This window comes from Podarcis pityusensis, assembly GCF_964106645.2.
Source record: "Podarcis pityusensis genome assembly, chromosome: 8".
NCBI lineage: Eukaryota > Metazoa > Chordata > Lepidosauria > Squamata > Lacertidae > Podarcis > Podarcis pityusensis.
The window spans coordinates 46,900,250-46,921,361 of NC_138033.1; the positions used below are offsets into that span (position 1 = coordinate 46,900,250).

Sequence of the window (21,112 nt, forward strand, 5' to 3'; positions counted from 1 at the left end):
TGGCATTAAACAATTTTCAATGAAACAGGCACCTCCACCCCAAGCCACAGGTTAAGAGGGTGGGACTTCTGGCAGCAGCATCACTCACGTCAGTCCCTTCTTCAGTGCTTCATACACTTCGTCGAGTCGCTCCGGCTGGGGCACCTTGGGTGGAGGGGATTTGTGGGACATTGAAAACATCCTACTGACCCTGGAGCCAGACTTCCTGGAGACCGTTGGGGTGCTGAAGGCAGGGAAATTCCTAAAAAAATAAAAATAAAAATCCTCAAGCAAAGTATGACGTCGTGGAGCAGGGCTGACTCTTAAAACAATGGAGTGAGTGTACCCATGTGTGGGGGAGAGCTTTGACTCACAGTGCAGAGCACCTATCACAAAAATACATGCACTCAGGAGGAAGCTTTCCACACTACTGCTGCTGCTTAGAGCGAATGCTGAAAGCACAGAAAATGCTAAAAAACCAACCCACAGTAAAGATCATTTTCCCACGCTTTATACCCTGAAAGTGGGTCACTCGGACTGCATGAACCGGATCTCCTATTGTAATATGGACTACCAGGAACAAAAGGGGAGGGGGAGAACCACAGAGCACCAGCAACTCTGCACAGTGCCATTTGGAAGTGCACTTCTAAACCCTTTAAAGTATATGTCCAGCAGGGAACAGCATGCAGCACTTCACAAATGCTATCCTAAGGAAGATGCTCCTTACTCAAAGAGTAGTGCACATGCCTGAGTATTGTCACAACTCAGATCAGATTGTTTTGGTAGAGTCACTCGAGTATTCCCTGTACCCTAGTATATGGGTAAGGAACTTGATCTGTCCAGTGGGCCAGATCCTTATTTATCCTATCCTAGCAGGCCAAATCTGGCAGGTGAGCAGGGTGCCCCAACTGTCCAATCATCAGGACTTCAAAACAGTACACAGGGCTTGCAAATTCTCTGAAGTACCACTGATTAGGAGGGTTAATCAGCTGATGGGCAACAACTCCAAGCCTGCTTTTTGCAGATATCACCTGCATGATGGAGTTCTGCATGGGGAAGTTGGTTTACAGCTGATTCAGCCACGATTCTACCTGCCCCATACCTAACATGACATATGTTGTCAGATGTGGGGAAGGAGTTCATGGTTTGAGAGAAATAGTGCATGCCAAATTGGAACCTGCGCCAGGACAAATTTGGCCCACAGGCTAAAGACTGCCCATCTTGCCCTAGCGTATAACTGAAGAATCACAATGAACTCCTGACTCTTGAATTTCATTCCCTCTTCTTCTCTCTTCCAGCTAAAATTAAACCCTGTTTTCTCTCAAACATGTGCTAAATTTGATTCTAAGCAACACTGACTAGTTTAGTGGGCATGGCTGTTACTGTTAAATTGATCCCTGCACCCCCTAGAATAATTGTTTTATTCAGGCTCCAAATTCTTGCTGCCAGATTAATATCCCATGCTATTTTGGGAGTTACTGGTCAATCTTTTATTGCTACAACAGGAGCAGGGAACCCTTAGCCACCCATATGTTACTGAACTACAGCTTCCACCATTCCTGACCACTGACCATTCTGTGGCCGGGGCTGATGGGATCTGGAGTCCATAAACAACCAGACAGCCACAAGTTCCCCATCCTTGTGCTGCAGGAATAGTCCCAAGTCTAGAAATTGTGCATCTTGCTGGGAGGACTGGAACTAAGAAGGATGCCTTGCTGTTAGGAAGCCTTAGACAGCTGACCATGACAGCATGTCTTCTGCAGTAACAGATAACGAGTAGGGAAGTACATGCTTATCACGTTCATGACATTTTTGCTCCTGACAGAGGTAAGAAGGAAGAATGGACAAGTGTTGATTGCAAAGGAACATAGGAAGCTGACGTAGCAGGTCAGACTGTAAGTCTGTTTAATCTGGTACTGTCAACCCTCATCTGTGGCAGCTCTCCACAGTCTAGGCAAAAGCCTTCCACCTCACCTGCTATTTTATCCCTCCAACTGGGGGTGGCAGGAATTGAACCTGGGATGTTCTGCACACAAAGCGTGCTTTCTAGCAGTAAGCTGCGGTCTTTTCCAGGAACAGACCGGGCAATAGTAAAGAATCCCAGATACAGTAGGTTGTGGGTGAAAAGCCCAGTAAACCTGGACATAAGCAGCACCATGCTAGCAGCTGAAGACCAGCACTCATTAAGAAGTTCAGAGGAGACCAACAAAACAAAACAAAACCAGAACCCCAGAACAGGACAAACATGGCTAGTTGGAATTGGGGTGTGAAAGAGAGCCAAGCAGAATGGCCGAGGATTGGTTCTTAGCCCAACAGCTTCATGATCCAGCATTGGCTTTTATACTAATTTTGCCTATGGCACTTAAAGGCTTACACCAGCCCCTGACTGGTACTCTTGAAAGACTTGGAGGCAGGTGAGGAGATGAACAGAGCAGGAGACTGAAGCCAACTGGGAGGCACTGGTACTGTACAACATGAAGTAATATTATCTTTCAACCAACCCAATAAGCCTCTAATATGGTAGTCCTACCTAGATCTCTGTTTTTCATGGAAATAACTTGCTACCTTACTTCTATAAGTACTAGGAAGCCTGTAGCTTCTTTTCAAAGGCTTAGGTTTTTCCATGATCCTTCACAAGCAACAGTACGGTACTTTGTAGACTCCACTCCCTTCAAGGGTAAGAAACACAAAATGACTCCAACAGCTGGAATTCTGATATCAGCTCTAAACTTTCAAAACACAGCAACTGACAGAAATGAGGATTCCAAATGTCAACAGTCTCTGTGTTGAGATGGTAACCGTCGCTAAGCCAACAGGTATTGCTTCTTCGCAGATGTTCCAAGCTCACCAGCAGAAACGTGAAATGTTATATTTGGAGCAATTCCATGCTGCAAAAATGTTTGCTGATTTGAAATACTGATTTACAGAATTGTTCTACACATTGGGGAAGCGATTAAAGAAATCTGATGTTATGGATTTTGACACTCCTGCGCCTTCTGCCTCACCCTGACCCAAACCTAAATGTTCTAGCACTGCCCATGGGCAATAAGGGCACTGAGTATGGTGAGCTGATGGCACTTGTTTGCAGGCCTGCCTTCCCTCTGTTTAATTACTGCAGAAACAGGAGCATTCACCATCAAGTGGAATTTCTGTTGCATCTAGCCTGGCTCATTTTGGTCAGTACTTCAAGAATCCAACCTCACATATTCAAGTTCGCCAAGGAAAAAATTATCCACTTGCCAAATGTTCCTACAGGAAGAAATAAAGGGCCTTCTAACATGTGGTCGCTGTGTCTATGTTATGGACTGGCTTGTTAGTCAGATTGCATCCTACTCCTTCCTCCCACGAGAGATTCTGCTCCCGCTCTAAACCAGTGGTAATGAAACACAGAACTGTCTTAGGAGTGCATTCACTAGATAAACAAGTAGTTTTCAAGCATTCTTAAAATGGGGCAAGCATATCAACACCTCATCACCCCACCCAACAGGTTGAAAAGGTGACTATCTACAGAGAGGAGCATCTTCTATCTGGTGAGGTTCCTTGCGCATTTCGGTGCCATACCCAGCTTTCAGAAAATGCCACCTTTTCACATGCTAAGAAGCACTCTCCACCCAGACAGCAGATACAGCCACAGATTGACTGTATGGTGAAAGAAACTATACTTCTGAAAAGCTTGGGATTCCCAAAACCCTGTGTGGGGATGCACAGCCTCAACATCAGAAATGGCTCATATGCACAGCTTGTAACTACTAGAAGCTGTGCATTCAATCTAGTGGGCCCCAGCCTGTAGAACTTTCTTTCAGCTGGGATGGGACATACAACCTTCTTGCTGAATCTCCAATGCATGACTAAAACTTTCCTGTTCCAGCAGGTATTTTAAGGTAGTGTTCAGTTTTATGATCAATTTTTATATTCCTATTTTCTGTGGATTATTTTTTTTATGTACACCACTTAGAAATTCAAATAATTAAGTGGTATGTGGATGTCTTAAATAAACAAACAAACAACATAGGGAATAATTATGGCAATTTATATAGGCAGGGGAAGCATCTCTGGAGCAAAGGCAGTGAGCGAATACTACAAAGTAAGAAGCCAGCCACTGTTCTTGCTGAAGTAATGTCCTATGTTATGAACAAAGCTGTGTGCATTTCAGCTTTGTTATTTTAAAGTAAGTATTTCATGTCCTGATGGGAATGAAGCTTAAGAACATGTGGTCAGCAGCAGTACCTCAGGAGATTTGAGGAGGCTGAGCAAGACATCCAGTTGCCAGGGGATTGCATCATTTTGCATATTCTAGCCCTTCTGCTATAACTAGCTGAAACAAAATACATTATGCACAATAAATTAAAATGTAAGTACAGCAGCATGACTCTCAGTCCTGGGTGGGATAGGAAGGCAATTAGCCATTTAGGCATCACATACCACCATTCACCTTGTTTTCCACATGCTCCAACTCCCATTTCCACCAAGGAAGCTTTTTCTGGGCCTACCTGAAAGATTTGTCCTGAGTGGAGTTGACACCAGCGAACGATTGACTCCTATTGATCCTGACCACCAGGCTGCGCCGCTGGGGCCGCACTGAGAGTGACATCGTCGAGCTCCACCTGGAGGGACGCCCTGCGGAGACAACAGAAGAGCATGGCATCAAGGACAAAGTGGGGGAGCAAAAGGAACCATGTACAGGGAGAGGAGAGGGAGGAGGGAATCAAAGCTGCAGGAGGTGGAATGATGGTGGGAAAAGCACTTTTTATATGTAACCAAAACAACCACTGAGTCATAAGTTTATAAAAAGCGACACCCCTAATTACAATGATACACAACTTAGACTTAGCTGAGCTACAACATCTCAGAAAATGAAGAGAAGGATCAAAGTTATGATCTAGTAAGGGAGGCTCATAACCCAGCTGCCTTGCAAAGGGCTCCTGTGTAGCTCATTCCTCAACCTCCTTTTGCTAAAACACAACCTGGAATATCAAACACACCAATCTGCCTTGTACCAAGTCAGACACATAGTTATCATTTTATTATGACAGGCAATGGCTAAGGCCTGATATCTACTGCATTCCTTTAAACTAGAGCTGCTGGCAATCTCTTACTCTTCCACCAAGTATAGCAACACCAGGTTAGTACAGTGGAGGGTGATGTACTGGGAGGTCAGTCCACTGGTTTTGGAAGCAGTAGGACCTTGCCTATACCACTTCTCCACTCACAGCAGCTGCAGAGTCAACTGACACCCCCACAGCCTCCCCCCAAGTCAGGGCTGAAGAACCTGCAAGCCTCCAGATGTTGCTGGACAACTCGCATCATCACTGATCATGTTGTCTGAGGTTGATGGGAGCTGGAGTCCAACAACATGTGAAGGGCCACAGGTTCCCCATCCCTGCCCCAACTGCTATCCCACTCTAAGAATCTACCATGGGAATAAACAGACAAGACTGCCTTCCCTCTGTTCTAGATCCTTCAGACCAGGTCTTATTTTTGAGAGGAGGCATTGTCCCATATCAAACACTGAGTAGAGGGCAAAAGTCAAGGTGTTGCCCTATTGTCCAAGTGCTGGAAGCAACAGTCTCTCCAGAATTGGCTGTCTAAGTGTCCTTCCTTCACTCGCTTGCTGTTTACAGGAGAACTAATACAGTTGTACAAAAGGGCCATGCTTGATTTTGAAGACAGAGGTGAGGAAACTCTGGCCTGTGGGCCAAATATGGCCTCTTAGGCTTGTCAAGCCCCACAGAGGAATGCCCTATGCCCTTGAGTGCTTTTATCTGGATGGAATGTGTACTTGAACTGTGATAATACCTCTGGCTTGCCTGGATTCTGGATGGAGATGTGTTTCATGTGTTTGGGGCTGAATATGTAGAAACCTCTGGCTTTTTTTGTAGCTGAAATGCAACTTGCTGTACAAAGGTAAGAGTCACATCCTTTGTTCCACCAACTTTCCCCACCAGCACGTGGCCCCCAGAAGTTCACCCATGGTGGAATGTGGCCCTCAGGCTAAACAAAGTTCCTCACTTCCGAGAGGAAACCCATCTCTTGTTGCAACTGTTCACCTTAGGGATTTTTAGTGGAGCTTTGTAAATCAATTACAAATGTCACCAGCCTACCTATTCCCATATGTTAATCATTTGTGGCTTAGTGAAAGAGCCTGAAAGGCCAAAAAAAAAAAAAAAAAAAAAAGCAGGGGAGGGAATACACAGAACTGCCCCACACTCCAGCTGGCTATTTTCTGTACACAACAGCCTTTAGAAATCCCCAATCAACCTTGTTTCCTGCACATTTATTTAAATATTTATAAACCACATTCTTGGCCAAAGGTGGCACCCCAAATTATGCCAAATTCCAGAGGGTGAGCTGTGTGTGCTGCAGAAAACACACAGTCTTGTCGCACCTTGAAGGACTGGCATATTTATATAAACCAAGATCTGCCAAGATCAGAGAGCCCACAATATCCAATTTCATAGCTTGTTGAGGACAAGAGGCAATGGTCCCTTGTCTCCTGACCCTTGGGGAACTATTTCTAGTGTCTAGAATGAAACTAAACAGAATGCTTTGGAATGTCATTTGCTTAGGTAGGAGTGGCTCAGGTTTAAGATGATTAACTCAGATTTTCAAGAATTTACCAATAGGAGGGGAGGAAACTTAAGGATAGAACTATGTAACTGGACCATTGGATTGATATTCAGAGTTGCGTCCCTAGCCAGTTTGACTTGCAAATTTCCAATTCTTCTGCATCCACTGATTTTTAGCAGGTTGTTGTGCTGTTTTCTATAGACTAGAAATATAAATCTTCGTTGACTTCTGATTTCTTCTAGGGAGAATTATTAAAATGTTCTTGCTAGGAGCAAGAAACTATCATGGCCTGAGATGAAGGCACCAATTCACCTTGTCCAGTGATTCTTAGGACAAACTGGCCACAACCCTGATGGCTTTTAGGTTGAGCAACAAAAATGTTTATTTTCCACTTGGCTCTTGCTTTTATTGAAACTGAAGGTTTTGATTCATTCTTCCTATTTTTTAAATGTCATGTTTAACATTCAGTTTTAATTCTGTTATTGTTTAAACCGCTATTTTCTTTTCTTGCAAACTGCTAGGGTGCGTGTGTGCTAGGGCTGAACACTGTATAAAAATGTTTTTTATAAATAAAGTAAACATGTATCACAACACATTTCTCTGGGGACCAAACTGGGCCTGGTTCTCCTCAGACCCTTGCAATGTGACCATTTTTTTGCTCTCAGTTCTCATGGCACATTGTGCAGTTCTATGGCAAGGGTGGGAAAACCTTTTCAGCCTGAGGACTACGTTCCCTTATAAGCAGCCTTACAGGAACCACATGCCAATGGTGGGCAGGGACAGAGGCAGAGGTGGTGGGCCAATGAATGTTAACTTTTACCTTTGTACAGTAAGCTAGTTTCCACACACACTGACGCACAGTTCTCTATCATCTGTCCAGGCAAGCAGGAGTCATCAGAGTGCAAGGATGCATTCCAGCAGACCTCAGGTTTCCCACCCCTGATCTGTGCCTTTGACACACCTGCCCTCCAGCCCTGGCAGGCATCACCCTCCACATCACAAGGGAGGGACTACAGTGATACCTCACGTTAAGAACTTAATTCGTTCTGGAGGTCCGTTCTTAACCTGAAACTGTTCTTAACCACTTTAGCTAATGGGGCTTCCCGCTGCCACTGCACAATTTCTGTTCTCATCCTGAAGCAAAGTTCTTAACCCGAGGTACTATTTCTGGATTAGAGGAGTCTGTAACCTGAAGCGTCTGTAACCTGAGGTACCACTGTACTTATACCCTACAGCAGAGCTTTCAAAACTGTGTCATGACACGTTAGTGTGTCGGCTGCAGTGTGTAGGTGTGTTGTGTGAACGATCCCCACGCTCTTCCCAGGGCTGCAAAGAGGTTAGTTTAACCTCTGGTTTGCTAGTAAAACTGAATTACTGTGTTGCAAAATGATGCATGTCTAAAAAGTGTGCTACCAATATGAAAAGTTTGGAAAGCTCTGCCCTACAGAGTCTGCCAGGCAGTCTCTCAGTTCACACTGTCAAGCTCTTCTAGGCCCAAAGGATCTCAGAAGAACTCAAAGCCCTTCGGATGCTAGCTGCTTGACCAAGCGATTGCCACCAACTTGCAGGCAGAGTCAAGGAGTCGTCAGGGCCTAAACACAAGCCTCTGGCTTTGGGATCTCCTTCTAAAGAGGCCAAGACTAGCACCAGCATTGTACTCTTTTCAGAGCCAGATTAATATATATTTTTTAAACTGTTCAGTCTTCAAAAATTTTACAGTATGGTTTTAGGTGGCTGAATACTTCTTTGGTTACAACCTCTGTTGTTTTATTATACTGCTCTGATTTTTACTGTTTATTTTTAATATTGTAGTGATATTTGCAGTTTTTATGTAAATTTTTCTGGAATCCATGTCTGGGTGAAGCTGCAGTTTAGATATAATGAATGAATGAATTAATGGTCCTTTACACAGAAAGGGATGAATCAACCATTGAGGCCTGTCTCAACACAAGACGAGCACATGCCAAGTTCCAGCCCAAGAAACATCTCCTTTCCCTTACATGGTTTGACAGGAGACAACTTGGACCTGTCAACACAGGCAGTAGTATGAGATGGTATAGCTGACTGTACCAATTTAGAATCAAGATGGAGTATATTACACTCCCCAAATAAAAACCCACCCTTCAAAGAGAGGTGAGGAGGAACCTGCCACAGCAAGAAGAAAAGATTCTTGCCCTATCAGCAAGCTGTTATACAGGCAGCGACCATTTTGTGTGAAGGTTCTGTTCCTGGCACCCATGCATGTGTAAGCCTGCCCTGTTACTCCCTGTTCCAGGTCCAAAAGAACTCATGTGTTGGTGCTTACTTGGAGGATGTTTTCCACATAAAAATGTGATCCACTCCCTGAACTCTGAAATGGTACAGTTCATGCTCTCATCTCAGTGCTCAACTATACATGAGGCAAAGCAGGCCTCAGAGCCAACCTACCACCCCACAATGCAAACCAGGAAAAACTCAGGAAAGCCTTTTAAAAAAAGTATCACATTTCTATCCCAACCATCACACAGGGTTGAATATATGCTATGTGTCCCCATCTTCTCATTTTGTGCTCACAACAGACTGGTGAGGTAAGTACACAGAGATTTTGACTCAGTCAGCCAGTGAGCTTAATGGATGATTTCAGCCCAGGTCTACCCGGTCCAACGGTGTACGCAATACAATCACAGTCCTTCAAACCCGAATCTCAGACAGGTCCTTAACAATCTCTCTCTTGAGGACAAAATGTGAAGGCATCACAGCTGCTCATGATTTCCTCAGAGCACCCTTTCCAACATAGGTGGAGTTACAGATAGGTAGCCGTGTTGGTCTGCCATAGTCAAAATAAAAAAAACCCTTCCAGTAGCACCTTTAAGACCAACTAAGTTAGTTCTTGGTATGAGCTTTCGTGTGCAAGCACACTTCTTCAGATACCTATCTGAAGAAGTGTATCTGAAGTATCTACGTATCTGAAGAAGTGTGCTTGCACACGAAAGCTCATACCAAGAACTAACTTAGTTGGTCTTAAAGGTGCTACTGGAAGGGTTTTTTTTATTTCAACATAGGTGGGAACATTAAGAGCTGAAGTTTACACTAAAAGTCTGGGACTTGACATGGCGGGAGGAGGAAGAGGCCAAACCCTCTCTGGGGGAAGGTAATGAGTGTGCTGTTTGCCCGAATTGGATAGGTGTCAGCCCCTTCCAGGACTGCTTCCTGCATAGGACTAGCACTTGCCAACATGCAGACAGCACTGAACAGATGGGCAAGGATAAAGTGCCATGCAATCACAACGCTCAAAGGCCAGAGCTGGTGGTTCTTTTTGTAATTGGTTTATTTGGTGCTCTGGACTCTCAATAACTGCTTGCTCTCTTCTAGCACTCTGGAAATCCAGGCATACATACACCGCACACATACACTTACTTCTGTACTAAGAGAAGCTGAATTTTATGCAAATGAATCATGCCTGACTTATTTTTTAAAAATATATTTTGCATTGTTTAATCTGGCTTTGCTAGCAGGGAGAAGAGCAGCTATGTAGGATACACTTGTGAACATATTGACAAATGCAAGAGGTAGGCTTTCATAAAAATCTGGATTCTGAAGCCAACACTGATGCTGTGCTTTTTATATGCTCCCTCAGAATCACAACATATATATAAATCCAGTGCTTTTTTCAGCTGGAACTCAGTTTCGGCACCTCTCAGGTAGGCACCATTTCCATTATAAGAGAACAAGGGAGGCGTTCATAGTGAGTTCTGGCACTTCTTTTTTGAGAAAGATAGCACTGCATTAAACCATGTGAGGGTTTGCACATGGTATGACTATTCTCAGTTGAGGATATAACTGTGTGAAGATGGGAATTGATTTGACTACACAAAAACAAAGAGTTCACCATATTATATTTGTAGGCTAGCTTCAACCAAGAAAAGAACCCAAGCATACCGCTACTAAAAGGGACTAAAATACACCTGACATTATTTCAGAGACTTAAAATATTTCATGGAATACTATCCAGCCCCCAAAACCACCGTTGTTGGGAATTATTCATTTGATCTTGCTAGTTATGCAGAGGTCACAAAATTCAGCTTCTCTCAGTTCTGAATTTAATGCTGGTTGATGCTAAGTCTTACAATATAATATACAGTTATCAACACCAGTGTGTAATGTGTCAATCATATTATCAAGAGAGTAACTCTTTTATGTGACTTTGTTTTTCTTTGTTCCTCTTTTGAGAATGCTTTCACCTTTTTTGCACCCTGATTGGCTAATTAGGGGAAGGGGAAAGAAGGTGGCTGAGCAGTGACAAAGAAGGGGAAACGTATACGGAGTTCATTCATACACTAGCAGAACTGGCATCGTTATTTGGCACTTGGTGGGACTACAGCAGAAACAGAACAAGGAGCCTGCCCTGCGTGGGACAAATCACAAAACACTTTCCATTCCAGAGTTGGAACAAGGCACAGTTACAAACACCATTAACAACGGACAAAAGTTATTAATTCAGCCACACACACACTTCCAGGAGAATGCTACTTTGGAGCTGGAAAGTCGTAGTAAACAGTCATGGAGGAATGAATACAAAACCCCCAGTTCTTTATGGCAGGAGAGGAGCCCTGCAGAACTCAGAAGCTTGTGATTCTACAAACATAAATGACCCACCCAGAAGATGGACTTTAAGAACCATTTTGCATTACATCTATCTGCGTTCTTTATGAACGCTGATCAGTGGGAGGAAGAGGAAATAAGACAGCAATGGTACAAACTAACTGCAAGGTCACTGTACCCATGGTCCATAGCTTTGTCACCCAGCTAACAGCTTATCTGCCAGTGATAACAGGCAAGGTTCTTCTCACTTACCCCAAAAGCTACACAGACCTGAACAATAGCCAATCCAAGACAGTCAGCATCAGCAACCAGCCAATAGGAGCCAGAGCCTTTCCCCCACCAAAGATCTCCGTCACAACATCCAAATCCTCCATGGTTGATCCTTTGCCACAAACATTTCGGAGTAGCATCCCAGGAGCTAGGAGTGAGGCCGCTCACATTGGGCTCCCTCCCACCTGCACAGCTCAAGACCCAGGCAGTATGAGATTCAGGAGCTAGCCCTATGATTGCTACTCCAGCGGTCCCGTTTCTAGGACAACAGTGGCCCAATTAAACTCATTACGAAGGAGCTGTAATCCAAGTAGGACCTTAGCGGATTACCCTCTCTGTTGGAGCCATTTAATCAGATCACCAAGGGAGCCCTGCCCTGCCACCCCCACTGAACTCAGAGGGTCTTTATGGACTGCAAGCAAGGATGATGAGGCAACAGGTGCTCCTGCCAGGTCAGCACGATTTAGCCAGTTGGCCCACTACAGAACTAGGAGGGTGCCCTCATCCGGTCAGTGCAAGGGTACTATTGCCAAGAGCAAAGCAGGTGACAAAACCATGCAGAGCCTTTGTGGAGAAGCATAGACGCTGAGCCCTTTTAGGTGCCAGGCGGAGAAGAAATGCCAGTCCCAGGAACTTACCTGTTCTACAAGGTTAACACGAGGTGCTGTAAATACTGCCGAAACCCTTGGGGCCACAGGAGATGGAAGCTGAAAGACAGCCAGCTCACCCTGAAGGGGTTGAAGTCTAGGTGTGCACCCGCTTTACCCAACTCTTCGAAGCTTAGGAAAGTATTTGGAATCCGGAGCGGACACATCGGACAGCAAGCAGGATGTTTCCCAGTGCTTTCCCCGAGGGGCTGGGCTCCACTCTTGCATTCCTAGCATTTCAAAGATAATCGGCAACTGGTACTGCCGACAGCAGAGGCAGGGAGTCTAGGAGGTGCCTCTGGCAGGCAGGCTAAGAACAGGTGAGCAAATCCCCACAGGAATAGGGCTTGCAACAGAGACCTGCAGCAGGAAGGAATGAAGCTGGTACTTTGGGCCACTATGATCAGAGTTTCCTACTTCTCTGTTCAAAACAGGAAATGGACAGAAAAGCAAAAGAAAACACATACCTTTTATCATGCCCCAAAGGTCTGACCCAAACATAAAATGCATTTATAAGCTATTGGGAGTTTTGCTAGACGCAGACCTCATGCTTGTGTCCTTCCTATTTTACAAGAGATTGACATTTTCATCCTGTTCATCAGCATGCTTTTTACATCAGATGTAACCCCAGATTAGAAGGTGGAAGAGTGGAACAACCCTTTAAGAGGCAGGCTGGTTGGCACTGACATCGCCAACATCATTCTCTAAAGCTTGGACATAGGAGGCCAGTGGAGGCAGCAGGGTTGGCCCTACCATGAAGCCACCTGTGGCGGCAGATGCTGAGGGGTGGGGAGGTGTTGAAGGACACTGCCTGCCCTGGGCCCCTAAACTAGCCTTCTACCCTCAGATGTGGTGGGATGAGGACACTGCCCTGTTACCAGTGTTGAAGTAAGATTCAACTGGCTGTCTAGCTGACTTCTGTACATGGACCTGGGAAGGGGCACCATCTTGTTCTTTACCTCAGGCAACAAAATAGGTTGGGCTGGCCCTGGGCAGCAACAACAGCCTAATGGAGAGAAAGTCAGCTTGTGTGTTTAACACTGAGACGGTGAGAACAGGAAACCTGTTGGAATTCCATTGATATCTCCTCACTCATGGTGCTAGCATGCCGAACCATCCTGTTTTTTAGTTGCAACTGATGGAGAAACAAGGACTCCCTGCCAGCAGGACAGAGGATTAGATTGCATCCAACTAAGTTAAAATCAAAGCAGACCCATTGAAATTAATGGACCTAAGTTAGTCACACGCACTAATTCCAGTGCGTCTACTCAAAATAGAATTAATATTGGATACAACCCTAATGTCTGCTCAGTCTAGAAAACCTGTTGCTTAAGGGGTGCAAACAAAACCTTGGGAGTGACAAATAGCATCTTTCTTAATGAAGGCAGTAAAACAAACAAGGTATGTTTACCAACACTTGGCTTGCTTTGATTTGTCTGTATTGCATGAGCTGCCTAAACATTTTAGTGGAGGCAGCATAGATATATTTTAAATAATAATAAAAAAGAATTCCTGAGTATTAGATATGCATGCATAGACACACATACGCACTCTACCGAAAATGGTTTTTAACTAAAAAATAGAGGTGGGCTTGTGATTTACAGGGTCACATGCCAAGGAAACAGATTTCTAGCAGAGCAATCAAACTTGTAAAAAACAGTAGTCAAAGGGGGCAGGGGAAACAACAGAAATTGTGGCTTCCCTAAATTCCTTTATTAGTCTTAGCTGGCTACAGTTTAACAACCCCTGTAAGGAAACAAAAAGGAAAGCCCCTTCCCCAAAGCATTCCAGGGATAAAGGTGCTAACATGAGAGTATAGAAAAAGTGACCCTCGCCTTCAGACTGAAGTGGTACAGTCCATTTTCCCATTTCAGGACTGTACCATCCCATTCCGCTATGCGCATAGATTTAACACAGGTCCACAAAGTGATTGTATTTTGTACAAGCCCTCAGATGGCCAACAGGAGTCACCCCAACAAACAGGCAGTGTGTTTGTATAATAAGAAAAGGAGGAACAGATTAGATGAGATTTATTACATTTATCCTGCTTTACAGTACAAAGACACACAAAACAGCCTGTTCCAAATTCAGCTGCCGGCTCTCCAGACTCTAGGATGGAGCAAGCTTCTCTAGCAGCTCACAAAACATGGCGACGTTTTTGCTAAGTCAAGAAATGAGTCACAAACTCTCAACTTAATCCAAGTGCATTGTGACTCACTCAGAATTTTAATTTTTTTGTCTGTCTGAGCAAAGGTTTCTATGACGGAATGATTGACTCTAAGCAAATAGATGAGAAATGGCACTACAAAAGCACTGAGCCATATTTCCACCCACGCCCAGGGCTTCCCTTTCCAAGCTCTTGGAGCCTTACATGCATGCAGTAAAATAAGGTAGCACCCAGAAAAATACTTGAGCAGAGACACTCCACCCTCCACTGGACCCAAGAGGGAGAAATGGGAGGCTGAAAATAATTGAGGGTTTGGGTGAAGTAAACATGCACTCTCAGTGAATGGTTACATTTCCTTTAAAGCAGAACCAGGGACACAGGGGTCCTTCAAGTACAACTCCATGAATCCCTAACCACGGACCACATTGCTGGGGCTGAAGGGAGTCACAGTCCAGCACGACATTCCTCCTGTCTTCATTGTCATGAACTCCAGCTTCCCCCCACAACTATTAATCTGCAGTCTCTGACTGAAACTGAAACAAAAGAAATCCACATTTTGGGAAGCGCACATGGAAATTTTGTGCACATCTGCACTGACTGTGGATGGCCATCACAAAAGTTTGGTTTCCTGTTTCTAGAAGCATTTTGGAGTGATGGCATCAATGATAAAAGCAAACCACAGAAATGGGGAAAGACTTTGGAAGGAAAAGGCAATTCTCTGTTTAGCAAAGGGTAGCTATAATTTTAAGGAGCATGTGTGAGGTATCTTCATGTCAAGCAAAGTCAAGATGCTTACGGGTTAATGAAGGGCATGCACAAAAAGGGCGACTGGGAAAAGGAAGAGCGACAACAATTGGAGGAAGTGGTTGCTTACCCGTCAAGCATCTCAAAGGAGGGTGTGCAAAGCTAAGACGCTTGGGAAGGGCTCTTCCTGCCACACCAAACAAGAACCTGTGATAACTGAAGCTTTTCTCTGCAGATTCACTTCTCCAGACGCTGCAGAGTTCTTGAGTCTGTTCTATTTGGAGATGGAAGAAGTGACCTCTAATCCCTATTCAGCTATGAGTTCACTGATAGACACACTAAGGAAGCCATTAGCTCAGAGGTTTTCAACCTTTTTGAGTCCATGGCTCCCTTGAGCAACTACATGCTTTCTGTGGCACCTCTGTGGGGCTCAGGAGCCCAGTTATGTCACCCATTGCCTCCAGAGCTGGCAGCCTCTCACTCTTTTTTGAACACCCTCCCTTGTGGAGTGTTCCCTCAGCCTCCTCTCCTTGCAAGTTCTCCGGGCAGCTGCCACTCCTGGTCTCTGAGCTGACCCCCTGCTCCAAAGAGAGGTTCCTCCTCACACTGCCCCACAGGGGCCTGGGACTTGTCTGTCCGTTCCCAACAACAAGGGCTGGCATATTGACTAGCTGGGCTCCCTCCCTCACTTGCTTGCTTACTCCAAGACTGCCTCAGCTCCTGGCAACCAGCACCCTCTGTCCCAGTCCCAGAAGAACCATTCTCCTGGAAAGCTTGTAGCCAGGGCTGCTGCAATAAACAGCTGTACAAGCCTTTGGGAGGCAGAGATGCAAGAGGAGGGAGGGAAGGAAAGAAAGAAAGAAAGAGGGACAGAGGCCAGTGTTGCTTGTGGCACCCCTGACCATCATTCAAGGCACCCTAGGGTGCCACGGCACAGTGGCTGAAAACTACTGCATTAGCTCTTTGCTTCAAGTTTTTTCCAACCGTACAATGGGAATACTAATGAGCAGCCTCTTCGGGATTCCAATCACGACATACATACAGGCTGTGAAAAACTTTGCACAAAGAAGTTAGTAAGAACCATCAACACCAGCCCATCATTTCTAGAGTGGGAAAAATCCCAGTACAATTGTGCAGTGTGTTCTGATCAATTTCTAGGTTAATGAACCAAACCTCTCTCTCCCACAGCTTTGGTCACTTTATTACCCTTCTTCTGAACATGTACATTTTTCTAGGAGTTTGAAATCTCCACGGTACTTCACATACATTTTCTAAGCCATTCTTGCAAGTCTGTAAGGTGAGCAAACTAATAGGCGTCATGAAATAAGATGGGGAACTGCAGCTTCCACGGGGAAAAGAGTGTGCAGGAGCTTGAGGCATCACCACACCATGATTTAGCCGTGGCTTCTGAACCAAGCCAGTAAGCTGCCTCAGGCCATATTGTGACTTCACAGCTAAAAGTCAGATATGTGAAATCAGATACCTCCCAGATCACACAGGGTTAAGCTATACACTAGGTTCAATACGAAGCTTTTTTCTTACACAGAGGTAAGTGTGCAGGCCTGACATGGTTTGCAACAACAGCTCATGGAGGAGCAAAGTTTAATCCTTCCCTCCCCATCCATTCGCAGCTGTTATAAATAGCTTTTAAAAATTGAGTACCCACTGGCACCAACTGGGTTTTATTCTGTCACTGGGTGTGTGTAAATTTCCTCCTGGTGCCCCTGCCATCTGAAATGAGGGAGGAAGAAAACAGGGAATGGGCCTTTTCAGTTAGAACACTCCATTTATGCTATGCTCTCCCTTGGGAGGCTTGCAAAACACCCATTTCAATCTCCTTTCAGCGCCATTTGAAGACCTTTAAAAACAACAATCCAAGCCTTTCAAACATGTTTCCCCTCCTGGAAATTTATGCTGCAACGACTGCTGTTTTTCTTTTTATGCAGTGTTAATTTTTATAACTTGATTTCACTGTGCTTTGTTGTAATTTTATTGCTATTTGGTTGGGTGCCCTGAGAATATATTATTGAAATGTGGGATATAAATGCAGTAACTAAGTACAGCATGCCAACCTTCTATTCCTGTCTATATCAATTAAAAGCTTCTAGTCCTTATTACCAAATGTTTCACCTTTACTAATCAAAGCAGTTGGAAAACTTTGGTCTCTTTCACATACTCCTTCTGAGATTTTAGGAGCCATTTCCCACCACTTTCAAACCTGTATTTGTAGCTCACTGTTTAAAACAAAAGCTTGGATCCTACGAGACTGAATTTTGCAGTTGTCCTGCCTTGGATACAGGTTGCCCTCTCCCTGAAGTATGAATTGCATACGGCCTCTACTGCACAGGTCTTCACACCGTCCTTAAAAACTCACCTGTTTCCGGTTGCTCTTTCTTAAGAGTATCAGCGCTGCTCATTTTTGAGATTCCTGAGTGGCTCTAAACTGTTTTCATGAAAAGATATTGCAGAATGGTTCTTCTAGCCTACTGCCTTTTAGACTGCGGTCTTACAATTGTTTTAAAACTGCCTAATGTTCTCAGCGTATCTGACATTTTGTTTGCCTAAGCCAGCTCATGAAGGTTAATTCCCTACAAAGTGGCTGAGGAATAAACATATAAAAGCAAACACACACAGCGGCTATGCTATCTATCCCTTACGTTCTGCGCAACATCATGCATGCTGATTAGTACCATTTAAAATTAAAAATTAAAAATTAAAACTGCAACATGCAGTAAGAGTTGTAAATTCAGGATAGACAGAAGATTGCACTTCCTCATGCGATCTATAATAAATCTTGTGAAATCCAGTTGTGGTGATGGCTACTGGTTCAGAGGGTTTTAGAAGGGCATTAGACAAAACCATGGAGGAGGAGGAGGAGGAGGTCTTCAATGCTAGTAGTTCGCTGTGGTTGCAACAGTGGGGGAGGGCCATTGATGGAGGACTTCCCAGAGGCATCTGGTTGGCCACCGTGGGAAAGAGGACAGTGGATTAGAGGGATCTAGATATAAACCAGAAGGCTCTTCTTATGTTCTTACGCCCACCTGACTTCACACAGGCCCTGGCGAGGCAGGAATGAACCACATCCCCACAGCAGGGGAGCTGGCTAGGGCTCCCTTGCAGGCAGGACTGGCAGCAGCCCTCCCTGCCAAAGAGTCAGTCAGCAGTTCAAAAGTGCCCCTGCCGAGGCCTCCCCAGCTGCACGGCATCCGCCTGTGTTTATTTCTGGGTTCTCATTATCAGTAAGTAGCAATTTAAAATGGAAAAAACTGTGGGAGTGTGGCGGGGCGGAAACCTTAAAGCGATCAACTCCTAAGACACAAGGAAGAGAGCAGCGCAGCAAGACAGACGTGCTGCCATGCGAGGGAGGCTTCCCTACTGCCTATAGCAAGAAGCACAGCGCTTGCCACTGCCAAACATCTGGCGCAGGAAGCGCAAGAGATGAAACCAAAGCACTGTTTGAGCTCAGCTAGTGTGGGGGTTGTGGTCAGAAAGCAAAGCAAAAGAAGGGCAGAGAAGGGCCATGTGCACACTTACAAAAGGAAGAGAAAAAAATAGTCAAAACTCTGTGACAAGAAAAAATGATTTCTGGGACCGCTATAGATCAGCAAATGTTTACTATCCAGCATCATTTTCTCCACTAGGGATGAGGGGGGCCAGGTAGCATTTTTACAAGAGTCTCTTAGCATGAATTTGATAGCTGGTACTTTAATTCGTGTATTTTATTGGCTGTATTATATGTTGTGTGTTTGTAATGCACTTTGGGCCTGGTAACAATGAAGGGTAGGATAAAAAATTCTTAAAATAAGAAACCCCCCCCTCAAACCTGGAGCTGGCCCCACCTATGGATGCCACACTCTGATTGCCCCCAACTTCAGAAGAGAGGGCAATAGCAGGAGCTAGGGACTTCCTTTGCAATAGTATCTTGGCTGGAGAGTTCATCTCCTCAGAAGGATTAGTCAGGGACAAATGCTACTAACATTTAGGCCCTGTGTTAATTTTCATTATTATTCTCTTCCCCACTCAGCATACAGTGGTGTAGTAAACCATGTTTGGAGGGCTGTGGAAAGTGCTTGGACAATGAAATGTAAGGAGTGAGGAATGAAGAGAGCATAAAATGACCAGTTACTGGAGGTGGAATTCTGTCATTTGACAGTCTCTGCAAAGTAGATTGCTCAGTCGGCAGAGCATGAGACTCTTAATCTCAGGGTCATGTGTCTGAGCCCCATATTCGGCAAAAGATTGCTGCATTGCAGGGGGTTGGACTAAATGACCCTTCTAGTCTCTTCCAACTCTACAATTCTATGAAAAAGGGAATGGGCCAGCGGGGATTAGCTGGGTGGGATTGGGTTTAGGACAAGGCTGGGGATCTGTGACCTTTCGGATATTGTTGGATCTCAACTCCCATCAGCCCCAGCCAGCATGGCCAGAGGTCAGGAATAATGGGAGTTGCTGCATTTCAGCAACATCAGGAGAGCAACAAGTTCTCCACCCCTAGTTTAGGAAGCTTCTAGTTACAACTGCATGTGCATTAAACCAAAGACTCAGATCAATTGTTTTCCTTGTTCCTCAAATAAATGTTGTTATGCCTGAGTAATTGTCAGTGAAACCCACACTTAAAGAGTTTGAAAACCTACTGCCGATACCTACACCTACACAGTGCTGTTAGCACAGAAAGTGCGGCACAGCTATTTGAAACATTAATTGTGGTGTGTCGGTGTTATTAACACTTGCTCCATGGTCATTTCAACGTTCAATTTTATTACTAATATTATTTTTAAATGTTTTGTTTAAGCTGTCCTGGAGACCTTCCAGTCAAAAGGCAAGATAAAAATGTTGTAAATAAATGAATGAATTTAAGGTACTGAAGCCCCTATTCTCTGTTACCACCAAATGAAAGCTATGTTGTTTAAAACAAGAGATTTATAGCATTAACACCATCTCCAGAAATAATAATGGTCATCCAGTAAGACTTGTGGTTGAATAAGGATTTAAAATTATTCTTCCTTAGTCTAAATTAAACACCATTACTCCAACTCTTTCCTCTCTGACCCTATCACTACTACCACCACCATGCCTGTATCCAGTCATACCTCTTCCAACCAATCACTGCCTATTTGTGAACACCTTTGGCAACCTCCCAACTATCCTGCCCAGTACTTAAAACAAAACCAGGAATGAGGCCTGGTGAGTATCACCAGCACTCCCACAATACTTCAGATCAGGTCAACGTATATATTAGGGATAACTGAGCAAAGGAAGAGGAAGAGAATGTGGCTCACATGTGAGCACCAGGAACATCTTATCTGCTTACAAAACAAAAGAACAAACAAACAAAACAGGAGCTTGAAAGCCAGGTTTCACTGCCACTGTCTCTGCTATGTGGCCCCAGGCCTACTGACTCACTCCCTAGCAAATACTGGGGTGCAGGATGTGCAGCTTACAAGACACTAGAATCTCCATCCCAAGATTCAGCCAAGAATGAGCAGCTTTGTGCCCTAAATCCCAAAAAGCAGAAATGAGGCATCCTTGAAATTCCTCCAGAGCTCTAACTCTATTCCCCTCTATTTTACTGATTTATAACTTTTAAACAAAAACCTTTTTTTCCCAACCACAGTAACAAAATTTAAACAGTAACAAAATACTACAATCCTACAATTAAACAACAGGCCATTAAGCAAGACACAAAGTTAGTAACTCATATGCCACAGAAAATAAGCTTTAGACCTGGCACTCACTTAGCCAGGTGCACTGAGGCACGGCAAGAGAGAAAGTCACCACTGGCTCACCTGGGTGGTCCCTATCTCCTCTCCAAGCTTTTCCTTCCTTGTTATCCACTGGGATTTCCGTAATTTAGAATGAGCCATGCAGGCAAACATCCCACCTACTGCCTTGTCCCAGGTTCAAAGTTTGTCTAGTATTTACGTAGTGCTTTAAAAGTTTTCTAAGGTCTTCACATGCATTACTGGGGCAATCCTTAAAAAAATAATCTTATCCGGCTGCCTAGTCAGTTTTATCATATTGCACATTTGAGGGTTGCTGAAAAGCTGTAATTTGCCTGAGGCCATGTCCAGACTTCATAGCAGAGGTGATATTTAAACCAGAGAAGTTCCTGGCTTACAGTTCAACATTTTTCAGCCTGGAACCCCCTTCCCAAGAT

General features: G+C 44.5%; 1 protein-coding gene across 10 annotated transcripts in view; it reads right to left on the reverse strand.

Annotated features, from left to right (window-relative positions):
* RIPOR1 (RHO family interacting cell polarization regulator 1) overlaps nt 1–21,112 on the reverse strand; it is a 97,349-nt gene that overhangs the window by 22,703 nt on the left and 53,534 nt on the right. For 7 of the 10 annotated variants that reach the window (XM_081018339.1, XM_081018338.1, XM_081018335.1 and 4 more), the window contains 2 exons: nt 4,470–4,596; nt 89–241 (listed from right to left, as the gene is read on the reverse strand). In XM_081018339.1, coding sequence (XP_080874465.1) covers nt 89–241; nt 4,470–4,570 — 254 coding nt within the window. In that variant the 5' untranslated portion in view covers nt 4,571–4,596. Of the gene's footprint in view, nt 1–88; nt 242–2,509; nt 2,673–4,469; nt 4,597–12,035; nt 12,249–21,112 lie in introns of those variants that run through there. The other 3 variants (XM_081018340.1, XM_081018342.1, XM_081018341.1) reach the window with 3 other exon arrangements.